Genomic DNA, 25,242 nt, shown 5'->3' on the forward strand with positions numbered 1-25,242 from the left:
AAATCCATAAATCTGGCATTAGATATACTGTTTAATTTTTATCCTCTGTAACTGTGAAAGGTTATGTACCTGAGAAGTTCAGGAAATATAGGATCTGCAAATCTGTATCAAATGCCCTAGACAAACTGAGTTAAATGAAAATGGTGTAAAATACCAACAAGTTGATGAGCAAGATGTGTGTGCAACTGCTGCACAAAACTAGGGATGCCAAGCCCATGATGATTCTCTTAAATTGTTTGTTCTTTCTAGGCTGGAATAATGCTGTACACTAACTGCCCCCTTCAAGGCAGGCAAAGTTGCTGACTGAAGAGTGCATGAAGAACTTTCACAGCACACATAAGTACGATAAGGCACCTAAATTACTGGGAATGGTTGAAGTCTCTTGATCTGTATTTCCTGGAACGCAGACGAGAGAGATACCATATTTTGCGGCTTATTAGACGCATTTTTTTTTTCCATAAAATGTCTCCAAAAACCACCCTGCGTCCTATAAATTGAAGATCAGTGGCGGGGGCTGTAAGTCTGGGGTGAGGGGTGGGCTGTAGCTCTCCCAGTTATGTCCGATGCAGAGCCATTGAAACTAAAACAAGTCTTATAAGCCATGAAATACGGTACAGGTTAATACAGTAGTACCTCAGGATATGAACAACTCAAAACTCGAACAATTATTTATTTATTTATTTATGTCTTTGCAAATACAGTGGACCCCCGCTTAACGATCACCTCCCAATGCGACCAATTATGTACGTGTATGTTTGGGGGTCTGAAATGGACTAACCTACTTCACAATATTCCTTATGGGAACAAATTCGGTCAGTACTGGCACCTGAACATACTTCTGGAATGAAAAAATATCGTTAACCGGGGGTCCACTGTAGTACATTGAGATTATGTGTTTACAATAATGGGTTGCAATGCAAAGCGAGCCTCTATAATGCCTAGGCATTATGGGCTGACTTAACATTATTGGCTTACTGACTACTTAACACTAAGAATTATATCACAGTTGTACAGTAGAATATTAATTATATCATAGTTGTACTTACTGACTACTTAACATTAAGAATTATATCACAGTTGTACAGTAGAATATTAATTATATCATAGTTGTACAGTAGATTATTAATTATAAGTAAATCTAATTTATATAAGACAAGAGATATATTCATATTTTCAAAAATGCTTTTAGTGAAAACAATGATTCAATTATATTCCTGTCGACAATGGATGAAAGGTTCAAAAGTAATTGTTGAATTTATGATATGGGAATACATAATTGAGTATGTGAGTACTGAGTATTTAGCATTTAGTCTAGGGTGATTAAGTGGCTTTTGAGAAGAGTCTTAAATTGATTTTCAGACTGGGTTACTTTAGCATCTTCTGGTAATGAATTCCATATTTTGGGGCCCTTTATGTGCAGAGAGTTTTTACACAGTGTGATATGGACACGAGGTACATCAAAAAGAGATCTGTGTCTTGTGTTATGGGCATGTGTCCTGTTAAGGTTGGTGAGGAGAAGTTTGAGTGGAGGATTTATATTTACGTGTATTGTTCTGTGTACGTAGTAGGCACATGAATAAGTATGGATGTTCTTAATGGTAAGCAGATTTAGACTTTTGAAAATTGGTGGAGTATGCTCGTGGGAGTGGGAATTTGTTATCATTCTGACTGCTGCCTTTTGCTGGGTTATTAGAGGTCTTTGGTGATTTAATGTTGTTGATCCCCATGCACCAATTCCATATGTAAGATAAGGGTATATGAATGAATGGTACAGTGCCAGGAGAGCTGATTGTGGAACGTAGTACCGTATCTTTGATAGATTTTCTTGGTGATTTGTTGTATATGTGTCTGGAACTTAAGGCTACTGTCAAGGTGGATACCTAGGAATTTTCCCTCTGCAAGTCTTGTGACTGATGATCCGTTTAGCGTTATGTTAAGTGGATCATTTGCAGCTTTGTTTCCAAACTGAATGAAATAGGTTTTATCAGTATTCAGGGTAAGTTTATTAGTCATCATCCAGGCAGATATTTTTTCCAATTCAACATTGACAGTGTTGGCGAGTATGACTGGGTTTGGGTGGGAGAAGATGTATGTAGTGTCATCTGCAAATAATATGGGTTTGAGTAGCTGTGATGCATTTGGTAGATCAATGATGAAGATGAGAAAGAGGAGTGGTCCAAGGACACTTCCTTGTGGGACTCCTACTGTAATTGGTTGGGTGAAGAGTTTGCACCATTTGCATACACATGTTGAATTCTGCTGATACCACAGTGCATTAATTTAGAGTACAGCAGTTCATGGTATACTGTATCAAAAGCTTTACGTAAATCAACGAAAATGCCCAGCGGGACTTCTTTCTTTTCGAGTGCTGTATATATTAGTTCTAGTACGTGTATGATAGCATCATTTGTGCTTTTATTATTCCTGAATCCAAACTGACAAGGGCTTAATATGTTGTTTGAGACGAGGTAGGAATAGATCCGTCTATGAATTAATTTTTCAAAGATTTTATAGAATCATCGCCCCCAATTAGGGAGACATCTTATAAAACTTTCTAATGTAAAAATTATGCTATTTACTATGGCTGGACACCACCTGTAAGAAGCCATTGTCATGAAATTATAAACTGGCCAGAAAATTATTGCCTTTATTGTTGCATAAATATCCGTTGTGCAATCGCAAAAAAAAAAAAAAAAGAAAGAAAAAAAAAAAAAAGCAATTGCAACTTGTATAATTACTACCAATTCAGAGTCATGTACTTATATACCTATTATATCTATGTGACTCCTGGACCTGGAGTTTACCTGGAGAGAGTTTCGGGGGTCAACGCCCCCGCGGCCCGGTCTGTGACCAGGCCTCCTGGTGGATCAGCGCCTGATCAACCAGGCTGTTGCTGCTGGCTGCACGCAAACCAACGTACGAGCCACAGCCCGGCTGATCAGGAACTGACTTTAGGTGCTTGTCCAGTGCCAGCTTGAAGACTGCCAGGGGTCTGTTGGTAATCCCCCTTATGTGTGCTGGGAGGCAGTTGAACAGTCTCGGGCCCCTGACACTTATTGTATGGTCTCTTAACGTGCTAGTGACACCCCTGCTTTTCATTGGGGGGATGGTGCATCGTCTGCCAAGTCTTTTGCTTTCGTAGTGAGTGATTTTCGTGTGCAAGTTCGGTACTAGTCCCTCTAGGATTTTCCAGGTGTATATAATCATGTATCTCTCCCTCCTGCGTTCCAGGGAATACAGGTTTAGAAACCTCAAGCGCTCCCAGTAATTGAGGTGTTTTATCTCCGTTATGCGCGCCGTGAAAGTTCTCTGTACATTTTCTAGGTCGGCAATTTCACCTGCCTTGAAAGGTGCTGTTAGAGTGCAGCAATATTCCAGCCTAGATAGAACAAGTGACCTGAAGAGTGTCATCATGGGCTTTGGGTTTTGGGTTAGTTTTATACCCCTTAAAGAATATCTTATCATTTCACATACACTTTTTAAATTACACCAAAGTGGTTGGGCCACTTACCTTTTATATCCTACCTCTCCCCCCCTCCCACCCTTTTCCAATATTTCCATCCTTACCCATCTTACCAAAGCTCTGGTCATAAGAAGAAGAAGAGAGCAGTGGTAAGTTAGATATTGGTCTATAGTTATTCAAGTCAGCTTGGTCACCTCCTTTATGGATCGGAGTGACCCTTGCTATTTTGAGGATTGTTGGGAAGGTAGATGATTCAATGGATTTGTTAGAGTGTTGCAATAATTGGTGACAATACATGAAAAGGTTTTTAGTACATAAAAGCAGGCAAGTTGTTTACGTCTCTTGCCTTGTTTTTAAGGGTGGTGATGATGATCGAGACTTCTAGTGGGTTGGTTGGAGGTAGGAATAGCGTATCTGGGTAGGTACCTATGAGGTAGTCTGATGGACGGGTGTTTGAGCTTGGTATTTTCGCTATTATTATTATTATTATAATCAAAAAGAAGCGCTAAGCCACAAGGGCTATGCAGTGCTGCAGGGTAGGGAAGGAAGCGAGAGTATTGGGCGGTAGAAGGGGGGAGGGATGATCAGTAGGTTACAGAAAACAGTGGGGCAGGGGATAGTGCGGGGGTAGAGGGCAGCAAGAGATTGAGGTAGAAAGGGCTGAAGGTATCATCAGAGTTTGTGAAGTAAGTCAGTTGTTGTCAAAAAGTCAATGAGAGAGTCCGGATGAAAGGTGGATCCATCAGCGAGAAGGGAAGGTAAAAAGAGAGCAGCAGAGCGAAGACGACGTTGGAGGTATATTCTGCGTGCTCGTTGATAAAGTGGGCAGTCTAATAGAATGTGGCTAACTGATAATGGAACCTGACAATTCTCACAGAGAGGAGCAGGGCGCCTCTCCATGAGATAACCATGAGTAAGACGAGTATGGCCAATGCGAAGACGGGAGAGAGTAGTCTCCCAACCTCGACACTGGTGATAAGAAGACGGCCAGTAACCTATACTTGGTTTAATAGACTGAAGTTTGTTACTGAGCAGAGTAGACCAACGTTGTTGCCAATGGGTGTGAAGGTGGGAGACCAACGTTGTTGCCAACGGGTGTGAAGGTGGGTAGCTATTGCAGCAAAATAGTCCGTAAATGGAATACCTCTATATGAAACTGGTAGGTCATGTACTGCTGACCGCGCAGCAGAGTCTGCCTGTTCATTGCCCTGTACGTCAACATGACCAGGGACCCAACAAAAAACAATATCTTTATGCTTGGAAGAGATGCGGCGTAGCCAAAGTTGGATACGGAGGACTAAGGGGCAAGGTGTATCAAATTTCTGTATAGCCTGTAAAGCACTAAGGGAGTCTGAGACAACCACAAATGATGACACAGGCATAGATGCAATACGGATAAGTGCTGCAAGAATGGCATACAATTCAGCAGAAAAGATACTAGCCAAAGATAGTAAATGCCCTCGTACGACGCTGTCCGGAAACATTGCTGCGAATCCTACGCCGTCAGAAGACTTAGAGCCATCTGTGTACACTGCAATGGCATGAGAATGAGAGTGGAAGTGGTCAAGAAAAAGAGAGCGGGAAGCTACTGTAGACAGTTGGGCTTTCGAGCAAGGGAGTGAGAAAGAACAGACTCGAACAGCTGGAACTTCCCAGGGGGGTAGGGAAAAGGGAGATGCTACATGAACATAGAGAGGTGGTAATTGAAGAGAAGACAAGAGCGAATGTAGGCGAAGAGAGAAGGGACGGAGCAAACAGGGGCGGCGAACAAATAGAGAATGTCTACTAATATCGGTGACCATTCTATAAATGGAAGGACTGCGGAGATCATGAGAGTGTACATAGTAGCGAAGGCAATGGGCATCACAGTGATTGGATAAGGATGGAACATTCACTTCTGCATAGAGGCTCTCAACAGGGGAAGAGCGAAAAGCACCAAGGCATAAACGTAATCCTTGGTGATGAATGGGGTTAAGGCTAGAGAGAGTAGCAGGAGAGGCCACTGAATAGATCTGGTCACCATAATCAAGTTTTGATAAAATGAGGGAGGAATGTAGGCGAAGGAGAGTTCGACGATCAGCTCCCCATGAAAGATGAGCAAGGGTTTTAAGAAGGTTCAGCCGGCTGTGACAAGTTGCCTTCAGAGAGGTAATGTGAGGTTTCCAGGATAACCTACGGTCAAAGAGGAGGCCTAGAAACCTGACTGTATCACGTTCAGGGATACGGGAGCCATAGAGGTACAAAGGATGATCGGAGATGACAGAGCGTCTAGTGAAAGTAATTTGGTGAGTTTTGGTACTGGAAAATTTAAACCCATGTGTGGTGGCCCAATTGGAAACACGGTCGACCGCATGTTGGAGAGAAACTGTAATGAGGTGACAGTCAGCGCCTGCACATGCAATAGCAAAGTCATCAACATAGAGTGATGACCAAATATTGGATGGAAGACTAGAGGCCAAATCATTTATAGCAAGGAGAAAAAGTGTTGTGCTCAGAACACATCCCTGGGGGACACCTTCAGCTTGGATAAAGTCCGGGGAGAGCACATTATTAACCCGAACACGGAAATGTCTGTCAGTTAAAAAGTTCTTAAGGAAGGATGGTAGATTGCCTCGAAGGCCTAAGGAGTGGGCTTGGGCCAAAATATTATACCTCCAAGTTGTGTCATATGCCTGCCTTCTCAAGGTCAAAAAATATGGCAATAACTGAGTGGTTATTCGCAAAGGCATTACAAACATATGTATCCAAGCGTAGTAAGGGGTCTATGGTAGAATGGCCTTTACGAAAGCCATATCGACGAGTGGAGAGACTGTTGTGTGTCTCTAAATACCACACTAAATGTCTATTTACCAGGCGTTCCATCACTTTGGAAACAGCACTGGTAAGAGCAATGGGACGATAGTGGGAGGCTTCATGTCCCGTAGTACCCGGTTTGCGGAAAGGGAGAACAATGGCAGATTTCCACAGCTGTGGAAGAACTCCGTGACCAAATAAAATTGAAAAGGCGTAATAGGACTGCAAGGGTTGACTGATGTAAATGTTGTAGCATACGAATATGAATGTCGTCGGGCCCAGCTGCCGATGATCGGCAAGCTGAGTGTGTTGCCTCCAGTTCCTGAAGTGTGAAAGGCACATTATACTGCTCTTCTCTGAGAGAAGAAAAGTCCAAGGGTGCTAACTCTCTGGCAGACTTTGAGGAAAGAAACGAGGGGCATAGATGGAGCCCCTGAGAAATACGGACCAGATGATTGCCAATTTCATTGGCAACATCTAGTGGGTTTGCTATATCAACACCAGCAACCCACAGAACAGGAGCTGGGTCAGGAGAATATTTACCACTCAATTTTCGTACTTTTTTCCAGACTGCATTCATGGAGGAAGCAGAGGTGATGGTGGAGACATAATCTCGCCAGCAAGTGCGTTCAGCGTCACAGATGACACGGCGAACGATCGCACGCTTCTGCTTAAAATCAAGAAGTCTCTCCGTGGTTCTATTGTACTGGTACCTGCCCCACGCAGCGCCTTTCAAACGTACTGCACGAGCACAAGCAGGAGACCACCAAGGCACGCATTTCTGAGAATGCCTGCCTGAAGTTTGGGGTATAGAATGAGAAGCTGCAGTTAAAACGGAGGACGAGAAGAGGTGTAAAAGCTCATCAATGGAGGACGAAGAAGGAACCTGACTAAAAACAATTAGTTGTGAGTAAAGGTTCCAATTTGCCTGATCAAACTGCCAGCGTGGGTTACGAAGAGGTGGTGAATATGAAGGGAAAGTAAGAATGATTGGTAAATGATCGCTGTCATGTAAATCCGGGAGAACAGACCAGGTGAAGTCTAATGCGGCGGAGGAAGAGCAGACTGAGAGATCGATGCAAGAGAGAGTATGAGTCCGAGGATCAAAATGGGTGTGAGTACCTGTATTTAAAACATGGAGAGGGTGGGTAGCAAGAAAAGCCTCTAATTGAATGCCACGGGAATCACAGTGGGACCCCCCAGAGGAAATGATGGGCATTAAAATCACCAAGTAACAGAAGTGGTGGCAGTAATGACAAAACAAGAAAGGCAATATCTGGGATAGATAATGCCCAAGAAGGAGAGAGATACAAAGAACAGAGTGTATACCACCTATGCAAATGGATACGGGCTGCTGTGTAATGCAGCAAAGTATGAACAAATAGCTGATGGTATGGAATATCAGTGCGTAGAAGAAGGGCACTTTCATTAAAGGTCCCATCAGGAAAAGGATCTGAAGAATACAATAAATTATAGCCTGAGATAGGATAGATAACGGCAGAGTGTAATTTTGGTTCCTGTAAGCAAACACCAACAGGGGAAAACTGGGAGAGCAACATCTGAAGCTGACCCCAATTACCCCTGAGGCCGCGAATATTCCACTGTAAATAGGCCATGATTGGCAACGATAAAAATACCTGAAATCCGCAGGTAAGGGTACCTGCGGACTAGAGGGGTTAGAAAAGTCCACATGCGGTGGAAAAGGAAAACGTTCAAGTAGCGAAGGAACGGTGCGTTGTGAAGAAAGGAGTTGCGCAGATGGAGAAGAGGAAAGAGAAGGAACAGAGGGTGGATCAGTCTCCATTGATGGTTTGGTCTCTGCAATATATTCAGAGATTGCTTCAAGTGTTTCGGAGTTCAGAGGGTATTTTCGCTAGATTTTTTCCTATGGTGGAGAAGTAAACATTGAGTCTGTTTGCTATTTCAGATGGTGCGAGTAGGGGTTCGTCTGATTTTGTTAGTTTGATTGATTTGTTTTTGGATAACTTTTTAGTTCCAAGAATTTCATATCACCTTTGATGTTATGTAATCTATTTTCATAATACAATTTTTTATATCTTCTTATCAGGCTGGTAAGAGCTGATGAGTAACGTTTAGAATGTTCTCTAGTTATTTGACCCATTCTATACTGTTTTTCATATTTGTGCTTTGTGTTAATGGATTTGAGGATGCTGGGTGTTAGCCAGGGACTATTCAGTCTCTTTGCTGTAATCTGTTTAGTTTTTTGGGGGGCAATGTTTGTTGTAGAGGCACTGGGCTTTTTTTTTTAGAAAATTATTTATACATTCATTCATATCTGCATATGTTTCGAGCTCATTTTGCCAATCGATGTTATTCATAGCTGCTATAAAGTTAACAGCTGTCTCGCTATGTAGTCTGAAGGTTACTTTAGTAACCTTCAGACTACATAGTCTTGTGGCAATTTACCTAGATTAGTTATGAGAAAGGTTGGGCAGTGGTCTGTAGTGTTGTCTGTGATTATGCCCGATTTTAAAGGGGATATGGTGTTAGTCCAGATGTGGTCTATTAAGGAGATACTTGTCTCGGTGATTCTTGTAGGTTTAGATATTGTTGGTAGCAACAGGCAGTTGCTCATAGTGTTTGTGAATTCGGTTACTTGTGGGTCCTGGTCGTGTTGTAAGTTTATGTTAAAATCTGTTCGTAGCAGGCAGTCTTTATTCATGTGTGCATCAGTAATCATGTTTCCTAGTTTTTCACTAAAGTGGTAAATGTTTGACTGTGGTACTCTGTGATGTTTATAACTGTGAGGGGTTTTTGCAGGTCTTTTGATTTAAATTTGGCTATGATATATTCTCCATGTTCATCCCTTGTGCAAGATTTTTTGATACATTCGAGTTGATTTGAGTAGTATATAGCTGTTCCTTCCCCCTTGCTGGTCTGTCCTACAGTTGTGCATGGCCATGTAGCCAGGAATGGCATAGACATCTGTAATATCAAGCTTAAGCCAGTTTCTGTGAGTGTGATGATTGATATATTGGAAAGAAGGAAACTGAGTAATGCTGTGAGGTCGTCATAATGTTTGCTCAAGGATCTGACATTGTAGTTAAAGATGGTTATGTTATTGCTTGCTCTGAGTAATGTCTTTGCTTGGTCTGCTGTATAGTAATTACAGTTGCTGTTTGATTCATGTAATTCATTTAGTAAAAAGTTTACATCAGGATCTATGCCTGTAGTCATGAGATGAGAGTGACTCTACAAACTAGATTTTCTGAGTAAAATATTATAAGATTTATAGTGAATCTACAACTAGACTTAGGAATATGACTCTGTAATTATTCTAAAACTTGTAAAAATATATAAGAACTAGGGATTATTATAGAATAGATAATTCAGTTATACACTCAAGCATCTAAATAGCACCTTAATTATTTTAACAAATGTGAGTATATGAACTACGGTAGATATTTACAGCTAGGAGCTAGTGAATATAATAATAAAAGAATGAATTAACCCTTTCAGGGTCCCCAGGCCCTCTCCGAGACTTGTTATCAGGGTCCCCAAATTTAAAAAAAAAAAAAAAATTTCTTATGAAAAGATAGAGAATCTTTTCCCGATCATAATGGCACCAAAAGTATGAAATTTGATGGAAAACTTATGGAATTATGCTCTCGCAAAGTTAGCGGTCTCGACGATGTTTACGCATCAGCGATTTTGCCCACTTTGAGCTCTATTTTCGGCCAATTCCAGTGTACTAGTCGACAAAAATCATAACTATTTCGCTAGAACTCCATTTTTTTCTATCGAATGAGTACAAGAAACCACCCATTTACTGATTTCAACTATCCAATAAAGTGGTCAGAATTTAGCAATTTTGCCAATTTCACACAAATTTCAAAATATGCCAATTTCTGAATAGGGTCCGGAATAAACAAGACATTCCTGGCACTAAAATAACAAGTTCTCTGTTCGTTAGTCACATCCCCAGGCCCCTCTTATATTTCTGTGGCTTTCCATTTTGAATTTTTATTCTTACAAAAAAATAGAAGATTTACTGTTATGCAGACTACTGCATTAGTGTAGAAATGGTATAAATAATATCAGCGCACTTGCAAAAGAATACTTGTATTAGACTCACCAGTTGACGTGTATTGGATGCTTGGCATGATTTGTTTACTTTTGAACTTTGGTAAAAATCAAACATTTCTGCTACTTTGAGCTCAATTTCAATGTACTTTTCATTGTAAAACCAGTCAAAATCATCTCAATTTTTGTAATATGTCTTCCATTCTATAAAATGAGCCCAGAAAAACTAGAATACAACAATAAATACCATACAAAAATACAGTGCAAAGTCGCTGTTTTAATCCAAAAACACGGTCAGTTTTTTTTTCTCATTACGCACTGTGTGCTGCAGGATTTTTTTTATACCACGCACACTGACCACATAGACCTATTCTTTCATATGTAGGCCTACCAGCTTTCTCTCACTAGATTTGAGGGTGCTAGAATTTAGGTGTACTAGTACGTCAAAAACCCTGGGGCGTAAGCCGTACTAGTACGGCCGAAACCCTGAAAGGGTTAAAAAAAAACAGTAGCACTTGAGATAGTCAATAGCACCTGGAATATTTTAATAAATGTGACTAGATGGACAAGAGGGAAAAAATATTATAACACCTGAAAGTAGCCCTTTGTTATTAAAACTAGAAGTATAGCAATTACTGAATAAAGGGCAGTACAATGTATTGGTATATAGAGAATTATTTCAGGAGAAATATATAAAGGGATTAAATTAAGTAGTGGTAAACAACCTTTAAAGTATAAAGAGTCACTATGATATAAAATTAATCTGAGAGTAGGATTTGCCTTATAGCAGAAAGTTTGCAGCAATTAATATCACAAAAAGAAATATGCAAGTGTATTTATGTAAGTGTATTTTTGGGGGTCTGAAATGGATTAATCTAATTTACATTATTCCTTATGGGAACAAATTTGTTCAGTATCGGCACTCGAACAACCTTCTGGAACGAATTAATTTCGTATCCTGAGGTACCACTGTATACACTTTGAAAATCCTAGAGAGATTAGTACCAAACTTGCACACGAAAATCACTCCCTATGAAAGCAAAAGACTAGGCAGGAGATGCAACATTCCCCCAGTGAAAAGCAGGGGCACCACAAGCACACAGAGACAACACAGTAAGTGTCAGGGGCCCAAGATTGTTCAACTGCCTCCCAGCATACCATAAGGGGGATTACCAATAGACCCCTGGCTGTCTTCAAGAAGGCACTGGACAGGCACCTAAAGTCAGCACCTGACCAGCTGGGTTTGTATGTCAGTTTGTGTGCGGCCAGCAGTAACAGCCTGGTTGATCAAACCTTGGTCCACCACAAGGCCTGGTCTCAGACCGGCATTGACCCTCAAAACCCTCTCTAAGTATACTCCAGTTACGGTGTCTTACCCATCAAACTGAGTTAATATTCTCACTTAGTGTGATGTGCGAACTGGTTGAAAAGTACCCATATCTGACTAAGTGCATAATTAATTCTGAATGTAAAGTGCAAAAATTTATAATGTAATGCAATAACTGACCAAAAAAATTGTATAATAGGCTGTACAACAATATTGTAAAATGATGTACTGGTTATAAATTGTACTTCCTTCTTTGGGTCATCCTGGTTTGGTTATTTTTTTCATCAGTGTACTACTCACATCATTGTAATGAATGATGATGATAGACTGATGATAAATGGCTGATAGATAACTGATTGACTGATGGTGATAATGATGACAATGATGGTGATGAATGATGGTGCTGAAGATGGTGGTGAAAATTCTGTTTACTTAGTTGTGCATGAGTAAATTGTTCTCACCTGTACAAGTACATCATAAAGATGTTTCTTGTGAATGAAAAGTGTGTTGGAAGCTCCTACCAGGAAAGCTCGAGATGTTGGAGCACTCAAAACATCCAGGTACTGTAAGGAGAGGTAGGGATGGACCAAGTTACCCTGAAAGAAAGAAACTATTATAATAAAAGTCCTTATGCAGTTATTTGGTATAAAGGGCAAGTTTTATTAGAAATAAATAAAATGGTTAAAATTAGTTAAAATGTAAAAGTTGTAATTTCTCCTAAACTCTTTGACAAATGAAGTTTTACTTAAAACTCTTGCTGGATTGGCTTCTATAATATTAGCATTTAAAATAATTTGTCTGTTTTTAGTTATAATGCAGAGTTTGTGCTACAACCATATACTGTGTATACTTCCTGTGGAGGGCAGAAAAAGTATGCTGAGTTAACAAAAAAATTGTCTGGGTCTTCTACGCTCATGATGTGACTGGTTTGTTAAACACACACTCGTACTACTTTTAAAGAACTTCACTCATTTTTTGGTCATCAACAGTGCATGTAGATTCTTGTATTATCAGTATTACTGTATTATCACAGTGTATTCACAGAAACCACTGAACTCCTAAGGAATATTCAGTGCTGTACAGCAGAGAGATAGTAAGGGCAAAGCAATGGAGGTGTTGAAGGAAGGATATTGGCAGGAAGGATGGAAGTTATAATACAGTATTATTATATTCATGAAGTGCTCAGCCTGTGGGGTGTCATAATTATAAAACAAAATTAAACAAATATACTCGGGTAATACAGTGGAACTCCGGTTTTTGTACACTCCAGTTATCGGATGTTTCTGTTTTAGGACAGTTTTATGTGCAAAATTTTGTTCCGGATATCGGACCTTGATCCAGTAATCAGATGTATTATACACGTCCGCCTGGGCCTCTCATACATTTGTGACTCATTCTTGGGAACATTAAATGTCTTATTTTGCATTAGTATAGACATTTTCATTAATCCATCTATGATATTTTCTTCAAAATTATATAAGAAACACGTTACATAGCATAGTATAAACATGCAATGTTTATATGTTATCGAATGGTGAGTCGGTGGAGGGAAAACATTACGTTTTCTCTTTTTCTCCGGTCAAGCATCAGAGAAAACTGTATGAATCTACATCTGGCTTTTGTTTACAATTCCCAGCATGAGTTATTCATTACTTCTCCCTTTGTTTATGATGACATCTAAAGGTAGTTGTTAGAAATTATTTAACTCAGTAAACAAGGTATGTTGATGGTAACAATATGGCTCTGGGCCGCATTAAATATCATAGATTGGTGTATGTATGTAGCCCAGGCTACCTACTGGCTACCTACATCCACCAGCTACTTAGTAAGTTTATTCAGGTATACACAAATACAGTTACATAGATTATCATACATAGCAGCATATGTGTAGAGAACCTAGGATAACCCAAAAAAGTCACACACAGTGACTTCCTACAAAAAAGTACTACTCACCTCTCACCCTACATTAAGACTACAAATATTTTAATGTAAGTAATGAATGTGGAAGAGTTGGTAGATGACCACAGGGAAGAGCAAACCACTGAAGAGCTGCAACACTACAACACTATAGTTAATCTTTAAAAAAATAATTTTTTGTTAATATTTCTGGGTGTCTAAAACAGATTAATTGTATTTACATTATTTCTTATGGGAAATATTGATTCTATTTTAGCATGTTTCGGTTTTAGAACGACCTTCTGGAATGTATTAAGTTCAAAAACTGGGGTTCCACTGTATAAGAGACCATCACCAGAAGTAAGAGACTTCAAGAACAAGTATTGTTATCAGAGAACATTACATTACAAGCCAGTATTCCAAGTGGTTTAGAAACTCTTCATTGCAAACAGATTTACACACTTTTGAGGAAGAGAATTACTGAAAGACTAAAAGCAATGATCTTCTCTTGGCTAAGTTAAATAATGCACGGAAGTCACCGCGATCATAAAGTCACTTAAAAATAACTCAGGGAATCTGTCTCACGTCCCACCATTATTGTACAAAGCGTTTGACACAGTAGACCATGGCAACCTACTCCACAAACTTGACCACTATGATATAAGAGGCCATGCGCTTGCATATTTTAAATCCTACCTTTCTAATAGGTATCAGTATGTCACCATTAAAGACACAGCCTCATCAATACGGCCACTTGATACTGGAGTTCTGCAGGGAAGTGTCCTTGGACCCCTGCTCTTCCTCATTTACATCAATGATCTTCCAAACATATCCCAACACCTGAAACCCATTCTCTTTGCTGACGACTCGACTTATGTCATCTCCCACCCTAATCTTGCCAACCTCAACACCATTGTTAACGAGGAGCTGCTCAAAATATCGACTTGGATGACAGCCAATAAACTTACACTTAACACTGGCAAAACCTACTATATTATGTTTGGTAACAGAGCAGGTGTTGCGCAACTTAACATTAAGATCAACAACACTCTAACTGCCAGACATAATGAGGGCAAATTCCTTGGCCTATACCTCGACAACAACCTAAATTTCAGCACCCATATCCAACACATAACAAAAAAAGTATCCCAAATGGTGGGGATCCTCTCCAAGATATGATACTACGTACCGCAAACTGCCCTTCTCACACTATACCATTCACTTATATATCCATACCTCACCTATGCTATCTGTGCTTGGGGTTCAACTGCAGCAACACACCTAAAGCCAATAATAACCCAACAAAAAGCCGCAGTAAGAATAATCACTAAATCTCATCCCTGGCAACACACTCCCCCACTCTTCATAGATCTAAACTTACTCCCTGTTCAGAACATCCACACTTACTACTGTGCAATCTATATCTACAGGACCTTAAATTCCAATATTAACCTTGACCTAAAATGCTTTCTTGATAGTTGTGACAGGATCCACAGGCATAACACCAGACACAAACATCTCTATGACATTCCCCGTGTTCGACTAAACCTTTACAAAAATTCAATGTATTTCAAAGGACCTAAAATCTGGAACACCCTACCTGAAAACTCTAGAATTGCAGACACATTCATCACTTTCAAAACTACAGTTAGAAAACATCTTATCTCCCTGATCCACCCCGACAACTAACTACATGATAACCACCTGGTGGTTCAAAATTACACTCACTCACCCACTGACTATAAACCCAGAAATACTAATCTTAATCTTAAAATAATAAATCCTAACTAGTCATAAGTTTGCCTATGATACTCAAATATAGACACCTTGTATTGTGCCAAAACAAAAGCATTCACATTGCTAAACTCACAAATTATGATGTAGTCACTTAGCCTTAATACCATAATCTGTAAGGATTTAATGTTAAGAATTAATCTAAATCTGCTCAAAATGCCTAGCCATGCTAGGTGTCCTAGTGGCCCCCTCTGTAATTAGTATTTTATAACATGTAAACCACAAAATACCCAAAACCTGTAAACCCCACATTGTAACCATTATAGAGAATAAACTTGAATCAGTACTCGCCTATTTATAGTCAAATGGGGTTGAGCCCACCACTTAATGTGAGTGATTTCACCTGCTTTTTACCTTATCACCCAACCTTAAGCTATGACTGATATATATTCCCATCACCTTCATGTAAGCTAATGATGAAACATTTTTTTTTTTTTTCAACAAGTCGGCCGTCTCCCACCGAGGCAGGGTGACCCAAAAAAGAAAGAAAATCCCCAAAAAGAAAATACTTTCATCATCATTCAACACTTTCACCACACTCGCACATTATCACTGTTTTTGCAGAGGTGCTCAGAATACAACAGTCTAGAAGCATACACATATAAAGATACACAACATATCCCTCCAAACTGCCAATATCCCAAACCCCTCCTTCAAAGTGCAGGCATTGTACTTCCCATTTCCAGGACTCAAGTCCGACTATATGAAAATAACCGGTTTCCCTGAATCCCTTCACTAAATATTACCCTGCTCACACTCCAACAGATCGTCAGGTCCCAAGTACCATTCGTCTCCATTCACTCCTATACATGTGTATATATATATATATATATATATATATATATATATATATATATATATATATATATATATATATATATATATATATATATATATATATATATATATATATATATATATATATATATATATATATATATATATATATATTTTTTTTCAACAAGTCGGCCGTCTCCCACCGAGGCAGGGTGACCCAAAAAAAAAAAAGAAAGAAAGATATATATATGATTATATATTAATTATATATATGATGAAACATGTAAACAAATAATATGGAGGTGTAGACTCAGTGGTACACTTCTTTAATACATATGGAAGCATACATTCTCTTTAAAATTAATAATACTATAGCTTTGTAGGCCATTGTGAAGGTGACAAAAAAAATTGATATTCATTAGGGAAAAGAGAGAATCAGGAAAGTTGAAATTATTTAAAATAGAGACAGCCATGCAACATAATCACATTAATACATTCTCTCGTTTAAATACAGATAGGTCTCAATTAGTTCAAGTCTGAATAATGCAAATTTTGCTTTAATGCCAAATGGTAGTTTTAACCTAAACTCTTCAAATCATGTGCAAAAATTATATATAATTCAAAAAGTGTGATTTTGAATAACGCGACCACTTCACAGGATTAATTTTTTTTTTTAACAAGTCTGCCATCTCCCACCTAGGCAGGGTGACCCAAAAAGAAAGAAAATCCCCAAAATGAAAATACTTTCATCATTCAACACTTTCACCTCACTCGTACGACTCGTACATAATCACTGTTTTTGTAGATGTGCCCAGATACAACAGTTTAGAAGCATATATAAAGATACAATATAAAAAGTGGCCTGAAATAATTACAATATCAGGGCCCCAATTATATATATACTGTCCTGTTACACATCTCACCAAACTGCCAATATCCCAAACCCCTCCTTTAAAGTGCAGGCATTGTACTTCCCATTTCCAGAACTCAAGTCTGGCGATATAAAAATAACTAGTTTCCTTGAATCCCTTCACTAAATATTACCCTGCTCACACTCCAACAGCTCGTCAGGTCCCAAAAATCATTCGTCTCCATTCATTCCTATCTAACACGCTAGTGCATGCTTGCTGGAAGTCCAAGCCCCTCGCCCACAAAAGCTCCTTTACCCCCTCCCTCCAATCTTTTTGAGGACAACCCCTACCCCGCCTTCCTTCCCCTACAGATTTATATGCTCTCCATGTCATTCTACTTGGATCCATTCTCTCTAAATGACCAAACCACCTCAACAACCCCTCTTCAGCTCTCTGTCTAATACTTTTATTAACTCCACACCTTCTCCTAATTTCCACACGTCAAATTCTCTGCATAATATTTACACCACGCATTGCCCTCAGACAGGACATCTTCACTGCCTCCAACTGCCTGCTAGCTGCAGCATTTACAACCCAAGCTTCACGCCCATATAAGAGTGCTAGTACCACTATTTTCATACATTCCCTTCTTTGCCTCCATAGATAACATTTTTTGTCTCCACATATACCTCAATGCACCACTCGCCTTTTTTCCCTCATCAATTCTATGATTAACCTCATCCTTCATAAACCCATCCGCTGACACATCAACTCCCAAATATCTGAAAACATTCACTTCTTCCATACTCCTTCTCTCCAATGTGATATCCAATTTTTCTTTATCTAAATCATTTGATACTCTCATCACCTTACTCTTACCTATGTTCACTTTCAACTTTCTACCTTTACACACCCTCCTAAACTTGTCCACTAACCTTTGCAACTTTTCTTTAGAATCTCCCATAAGCACAGTATCATCAGCAAAAAGTAACTGTGTCAACTCCCATTTTGTATGTGATTCCCCATAATTTAATCCCACCCCTCTCCTCAACACCCTAGCATTTACTTTTTTTACAACCCCATCTATAAATATATTAAACAACCATGGTGACATTAAACATCCCTGTCTAAGACCTACTTTTACCGGGAAGTAGTCCCCCTCTCTTCTACACACCCTAACCTGAGCCTCACTATCCTCATAAAAACTCTTTACAGCATTTAGTAACTTACCACCTATTCCATATACTTGCAACATCTGCCACATTGCTCCCCTATCCACTATCATATGCCTTTTCTAAATCCATATATGCAATAAAAACTTCCCTACCTTTATCTAAATACTGTTCACATATATGCTTCAATGTAAACACTTGAACTACACATCCCCTACCCACTCTGAAACCTCGTTGCTCATCCGCAATCCTACATTCTGTCTTACCTCTAATTCTTTCAATTATAACCCTACCATACACTTCCTGGTATACTCAGTAAACCTCTTCCTCTATAATTTTTACATTCTCTTTTGTCCCCCTTCCCTTTATATAAAGGGACTATACATGCTCTCTGCCAATACCTAGGTACCTTCCCCTCTTTCATACATTTATTAATTATTTTTATTAATTATTATTTATTATTATTTATTATTTTCATACATTTATTATTTATTATTCCATACATTTATTAAACAAAAATACCAACCACTCCAACACTATATTTTTTCCCCCTGCTTTTAACATTTGTCATGATCCCATCAGTTCCTGCTGCTTTACCCCCTTTCATTCTACGTAATGCCTCACGCACCTCCCCCACACTCGCATCCTGCTCTTCTTCACTCCTAAAAGATGTTATACATACCTCCCTGGCCAGTGCATGAAATGACCACCTCCCTTTCTTTGTCGACATTTAAAAGTTCCTCAAAATATTCCCGCCATCTACCCAATACCTCCAGCTCCCCATCTACTAACTCCCCTACTCTGTTTTTAACTGACAAATCCATTTGTTCCCTATGCTTTCTTAACCTGTTTATCTCACTCCAAATTTTTTTTCTTATTTTCATTAAAATTTCTTGACAGTGCCTCTCCCACTCTATCATCTGCTCTCCTCCTGCACTCTCTCACCACTCTCTTCACCTTTCTTATACTCTCCATATACTCTGTTCTTCTTATAACACTTCTACTTTGTAAAAACCTCTTATAACCTACCTTTTTCTCTTTTATCACACCCTTTACTTCATCATTCCACCAATCACTCCTCTTTCCTCCTGCACCCACCCTCCTATAGCCACAAACTTCTTCCCCACATTCTAATACTGCACTTTTAAAACTATTCCAACCCTCTTCAACTCCCCCCACTACTCATACTTGCACTAGCCCACCTTTCTGCTAATAGTTGCTTATATCTCACCCTAACTTCCTCCTCCCTAAATTTATACACTTTCACCTCTCTCTTACTTGTTGTTTCCATTTTCCTTTCGTCCCATCTACTTCTTATTCTAACTGTAGTTACACCTAAATAATGATCTGATATATCAGTTGCCCCTCTATAAACACGTACATCCTGAAGCCTAACCATCAACCTTTTATCCACCAATATATAATCTAACAAACTACTTTCATTACTTGCTGTATCATACCTTGTATACTTATTTATCCTCTTTTTCATAAAATATGTGTTACTTTTTACCAAAAATCTTTCTACACATAGCTCAATTAAAGGCTCCCCATTCTCATTTACCCCTGGTACCCCAAAATTACCTACTACTCCCTCCACAACATTTTTACCCACTTTAGCATTGAAATCCCCAACCACAAGTAGTCTCACACTTGGTTCAAAACTCCCAACGCACTCACTCAACATTTCCCAAAATCTCTCTCCTCTACACTTCTCTCTTCTCCAGGTGCATAAATGCTTACTATAACCCACTTTTCACAACCCTTATTTTACTCCACATAATCCCTGAATTAATACATTTATATTCCCTCTTTTCCCACCATATTTATCCTTCAACATTGCTACTCCTTCTTTAGCTCTAACTCTATTTGAAACCCCTGGTCTAATCCCATTTATTTCTCCCCACTGAAACTCTCCCACCCCCTTCAGCTTTGTTTCATTTAAAGCCAGGACATCCAGCTTCTTCTCATTCATAACATCCACAATCATCTCTTTCTTATTATTTGTACAACATCCATGCACATTCAAACATCCCACTTTGATGGTTTTCTTCTTTTTTCTTTTTAGAAGGCTATACAGGAAAATGGGTTACTAGCCCATTGTTCCCGGCATTTTAGTTGACTTTTACAACACGCATGGCTATAAAAGGAAAAGCAATAAGAACAAGAACTATTAAGATAAAATCAAAGAAAATTCAGATGAGTGTGTATATATAAACGAGTACATGTATGTGCAGTGTGACCTTAGTGTAAGTAGAAGGAACAAGATGTACCTGAAATCTTTCATGTTTCTTTCTTCAACAAACCAGCCGTATCCCACCGAGCCAGGGTGGCCCAAAAAGAAAAACGAAAGTTTCTCTTTTCAAATTTAGTAACTTATACAAGAGAAGGGGTTACTAGCCCCTTGCTCCTGGCATTTTAGTCGCCTCTTACAACACGCATGGCTTACGGAGGAAGAATTCTTTTCCACTTCTCCAAGGAGATGAGAGGAAATAAACAAGAACAAGAACTAGTAAGAAAATAGAAGAAAACCCAGAGCGGTGTACTCACCTATTTGTACTCACCTATTTGTGGTTGCAGGGGTCGAGTCCTAGCTCCTGGCCCCGCCTCTTCACCGGTTGCTACTGGGTCCTCTCTCTCCCCGCTCCATGAGCTTTATCATACCTCGTCTTAAAACCATGTATGGTTCCTGCCTCCACTACATCACTTTCTAGACTATTCCACTGCCTGACAACTCTATGACTGAAGAAGTACTTCCTAATATCTCTCTGACTCATCTGTGTCTTCAACTTCCAATTGTGACCTCTTGTTTCTGTGTCCCCTCCCTGGAACATCCTGTCTTTGTCCACCTTGTCTATTCCGCGCAGTATTTTATATGTCATTATCATGTCTCCCCTGACCCTCCTGTCCTCTAGTGTCGTTAGGCCGATTTCCCTTAACCTTTCTTCATAAGACATTCCCCTTAGCTTTGGAACTAACCTTGTCGCAAACCTTTGCACTTTCTCTAGTGTATATATGTGAGTGAATGATGGTGAAAGTTTTTCTTTTTCGGGCCACCCTGCCTTGGTGGGAATCGGCCAGTGTGTTAATAAAAAAAAAAAATGTGTGTATATATGCTTGTACATGTATGTGTACAAGCTTGTATATGTATGTGTAAGTAGAAGTAGGAAGACATACCTGAAATCTTTCATGTTTATGAGACAGAAAAAAGACACCAGCAATCTTACCATCATATAAAACAATTACAGGCTTTCATTTTACACTCACTTGGCAGGATGGTAGTACCTCCCTGGGTGGTTGCTGTCTACCAACCTACTAATTATTCACATTAATCGAGACCTAGCTGTACAGTACAGAGTTGCTCCAAAATCCCACCATCGTTAGAGAATGACCTTCTGTACCAATTTAATTTTACTAACCTTGGTGAAAATCTCAAGTGGAAGCCCACACTCTGATGGTACAAGAGCAGCAAATTTTTCTGGTGGTGACTGAAAGGGAGAGAGGGTAGTTTCTGGTTCAAGCAACAAAGGTTCCTGAGAGAGAGATCCTCCAGTGGTTGGAGAAACAGGGATGTCATCTCCAGGTTCACTGGGAGATGGGTTGGGAGTAGCTGTTGATGCTGTTAAATGAAAAAAATTCATGACTCAAAGAAACAAGATAAATTGAGTTGCTGACTATTTTTATTAGAAAAAATGTATAAAATGCTGTTTACTATGTATATGTAATCTATTTTTATTCATGAATTCCCCTATGGTATTTCAACTCCTCAAAATTCACATATACTGTTTCATCTGCTCATACAAAATATTGCATTAGCATATGTGTACAGAATTACAGTATTTCCTCTAAATTTGTGAGGAGGGGGTTGATTACATTTCTAGAGATGATGATAGTGACAATTCATATAGAGCAAATTAAAACACGAGTTTATATAATAGAAGATGGGGAGAGGTCTGTAAGGTGTTGAATGTTTAGTGTGGTCTACAAGCCAGTCCCTAGTGTGTATAGAATTATACCTAGTCCCTAGTGCATACAGAATTATACCTAGTTGAATGAATCACATTTGGCAAGCAAGGTACACTGATTAGTGTACTGGCTTGCCAGTTTTAGAACTTGCTTGCCATAGGTTTCAGTCCCGCCTGTTCCAGGAATTATTTTTAATTAATCGAATAATTACAATGTAACAAGTCTGCCTAATCCATTAAGATCAATAACTTGGAGCAAAGGAAGCAGTAACTCACTCTTATACTAATGACATTCTTAACTTCTTAGACAACAAACCAGTACAATGCAATACTAAAACTATTATAGTACTAATAATTATTACTTACATGGTTTCTCTTGGGTTGGTGATTTTTCTTTTCCTGTCCAGTAGCTGAAGGCACCACTCAACCTGCCCTTCAGTGAAAACATTTTGCTTGTGATATTTGCTGCAGAATTGCCACTACCACTACCATTAAACTCTGGAGGAGACATAATTGATCCACGCGATGTCACAGAAGTTAAGCTTGAGTTGCTGCTTCGACGCTCACTGAGGTCATCACTAGGAGACACTGCATCACACACAATGTTATCCCAATATGATAATTCAACAAATAATCAACATATGATAAAACGACACACTGCTGAAGGATAACCTATATTATTGCTACAACATTTCATCCAAGGTTTCACTTCATCCATCATACTGATGAAGTCCAGCCGTGGACGAAACATTGTAGCAGTAATAAAAGTTTCCCTAAACACACAATATCTTTTATCTACTTGTCAGCTTACTCCATCAACAAGCAATCAACATCTAGTTATTTATAACTGATAAGAATGATTTTAACTAAGGAAGGACCCTAGTGACTATTATAATACATGGAGAAAACTAAGTTTTTGGTTCATGAAAGATTTCCTGAATAAGGAAAAGTATTAATAACTTGTTTAAGTGTAAATAAGCTTAGGATGCTTGACACATCAGGTGATACAATAGTTGTTTTATGCATTTATTTGTAACAAGTACCAATGTTGCCTGATAAAGTTGCCAAATGAGACTCCCAAACAACAAGGTTTAATACAAAGAAGTGAAAGGTGAATGATTTTTTTTTGTACAAGAATACACATATGTATTGGTAAATTTAGTAAATGACTAAAAAAATTCTAACAATAGTGTGATCTGGATATTCACCCCCCTTTTTTTTTTTTTTACCATAGTGACTGTCTCCTACCAAGGTAGGGTGACCCAAAAAATAGGAAACACAGACACCATCATTTGTTCAATAGCCATTACTCCTAGAAGTAGGCAGAAGTGACTGCAAATTACCCTCTGAACAACAGTATCCTGATCTCTCCTTCAGAATGCAGGTGCTGTACTTCTACCTAGAGGACTTTGAAAGCTAAGCTGTTTCCCTGAATCCCTTCATAACTGTTGTTTTACCCACACTCCAATAGTATGTTAAACTCCTCCTTCCAACCCTTCCTGGAAGAGCCCCTACTCCTTCCCTCAACCCTTGATTTATACATACACCTTTGTAATCCTATTCTGCTCCATCCTCTCTATATAAGCAAACCACCTCAACTCCTCCACCCTCTGAATTACATAATTTTGTAACCTCGCATCTTTTGTTTTTTGCACTCCTTATTCTCTATATAATATTCACACCATTGTTTTCAATAACATTTCCACTGCCTCCAGTCTCCTCCTATCACTATAAGTTAAAGACAATGATTCACACCCATATAAAAATGCTGGTGGGATATGGCCAGTGTGTTGAAAGAAAGAATAAATATTCCTCTTCACCTTCGTGGGAAAACTTTTCTTTCCACAGTTGTCTCAACTCCCCAGCTATTCTATGGCTTAGTTTTTCTTTCACAGACCCATCTGCCAACATGTCAATTTCCAGCCGTATCCAACCAAAGCAGGGTGGCTCAAAAAAGAAAAACAAAAGTATCTTTCTGATTTTAGTAATGTATACAGGAGAAGGGGTTACTAGCCCCTAAATAACACATTATATATATTAATATTGCCCATACAGTAAATGTTAAACTATGGCAGTTTAACATTACCAAAAGTACATGTTGCAAATTATTAAAGCAAACATAAAACAATAAAACATGACAGGTACATCCTATTTGAAAGAAAAATGAAAAATGAAATGAATAAAATAACATTTGAACTCAACGCTTACATGAAAAAACCATACAAACCTACCAATGTTATCTACAGTGATGCCCTCATGCTGGAGATTTTCATCATTTGTAACATTTATGATCTTGCTTGGCTCTGACCCCTCTTCCAGCTTGTCAAGGTCACCCAATGTTAAATTATTTTCTTGAAAAATTTCCACCTGTAACAATATCAAATACTGCAGACTACTATACAAAATAAATAAATATATATGTATACAGCCTCTCTTCACTTAGCGACATACTCATTTACCAACTACTCGGACTTACGATGGGCTCTCTGACCAGCACGCATACCTAAATAATGTATATTACAGCTGATTTCCTTTATTCTGTTTATTACAATATACAGTACACTACTGTATAAACATTTAAAAATATACCAGAAATGTTATAAATAGTGCAAAGGTAACATTAAAACAATATCAAAGATGGTTGACACAAACCCACTATCATTATAGTATGCTCATCACTTAGCGATGAATTCATTTACCAACGTGGTCTTAGGAACAGAACTCCGTCGTTTAAGTGAGGAGAGACTGTATATAAATATATAAATAGATATATAAACAGATTATTTTTTTAACACAATGGCCGTCTCCCACCGAGGCAGGGTGACTCGAAAAAGAAACGCTTTCGCCAACATTCACACTGTTTCTTTACCTGGCTATATTACTAGCAACTGTTTACCTCAAATACACAGAGACAATAAAAATGTTCACCTTGTTGCTCACCTTACCAGTATCAGCACTTTGCACCTCCCTGTTTTGCTGATCACCATTAGTGGAAGATCTTTCCACTGTGTCCTCTGCTTTTTTGAAGTCCTCAGGATCTGCTTCATTACTGTAACAAGATTTATCTATTGTAAAACTCTAACATGCACATTCATTATATGAACAGTTTTTAAAAGCATTAAATGCACTGCTTCTATATACAGTAGTTTTCAAGACCGAGCCC

The 25,242-nt window shown here is 38.8% G+C and overlaps 1 protein-coding gene across 3 annotated transcripts in view; it reads right to left on the reverse strand.

Moving 5' to 3' along the window:
• LOC128696841 (late secretory pathway protein AVL9 homolog) overlaps positions 1–25,242 on the reverse strand; it is a 108,664-nt gene that overhangs the window by 49,480 nt on the left and 33,942 nt on the right. For all 3 annotated transcript variants that reach the window (XM_053788244.2, XM_053788263.2, XM_053788253.2), the window contains 5 exons: positions 25,020–25,128; positions 24,311–24,446; positions 22,446–22,667; positions 21,534–21,733; positions 12,089–12,223 (listed from right to left, as the gene is read on the reverse strand). In XM_053788244.2, coding sequence (XP_053644219.2) covers positions 12,089–12,223; positions 21,534–21,733; positions 22,446–22,667; positions 24,311–24,446; positions 25,020–25,128 — 802 coding nt within the window. The remainder of the gene's footprint in view (positions 1–12,088; positions 12,224–21,533; positions 21,734–22,445; positions 22,668–24,310; positions 24,447–25,019; positions 25,129–25,242) is intronic.

The sequence above is a fragment of the Cherax quadricarinatus genome, chromosome 31 (assembly GCF_038502225.1).
Source record: "Cherax quadricarinatus isolate ZL_2023a chromosome 31, ASM3850222v1, whole genome shotgun sequence".
In the NCBI taxonomy this organism is placed as follows: domain Eukaryota; kingdom Metazoa; phylum Arthropoda; class Malacostraca; order Decapoda; family Parastacidae; genus Cherax; species Cherax quadricarinatus.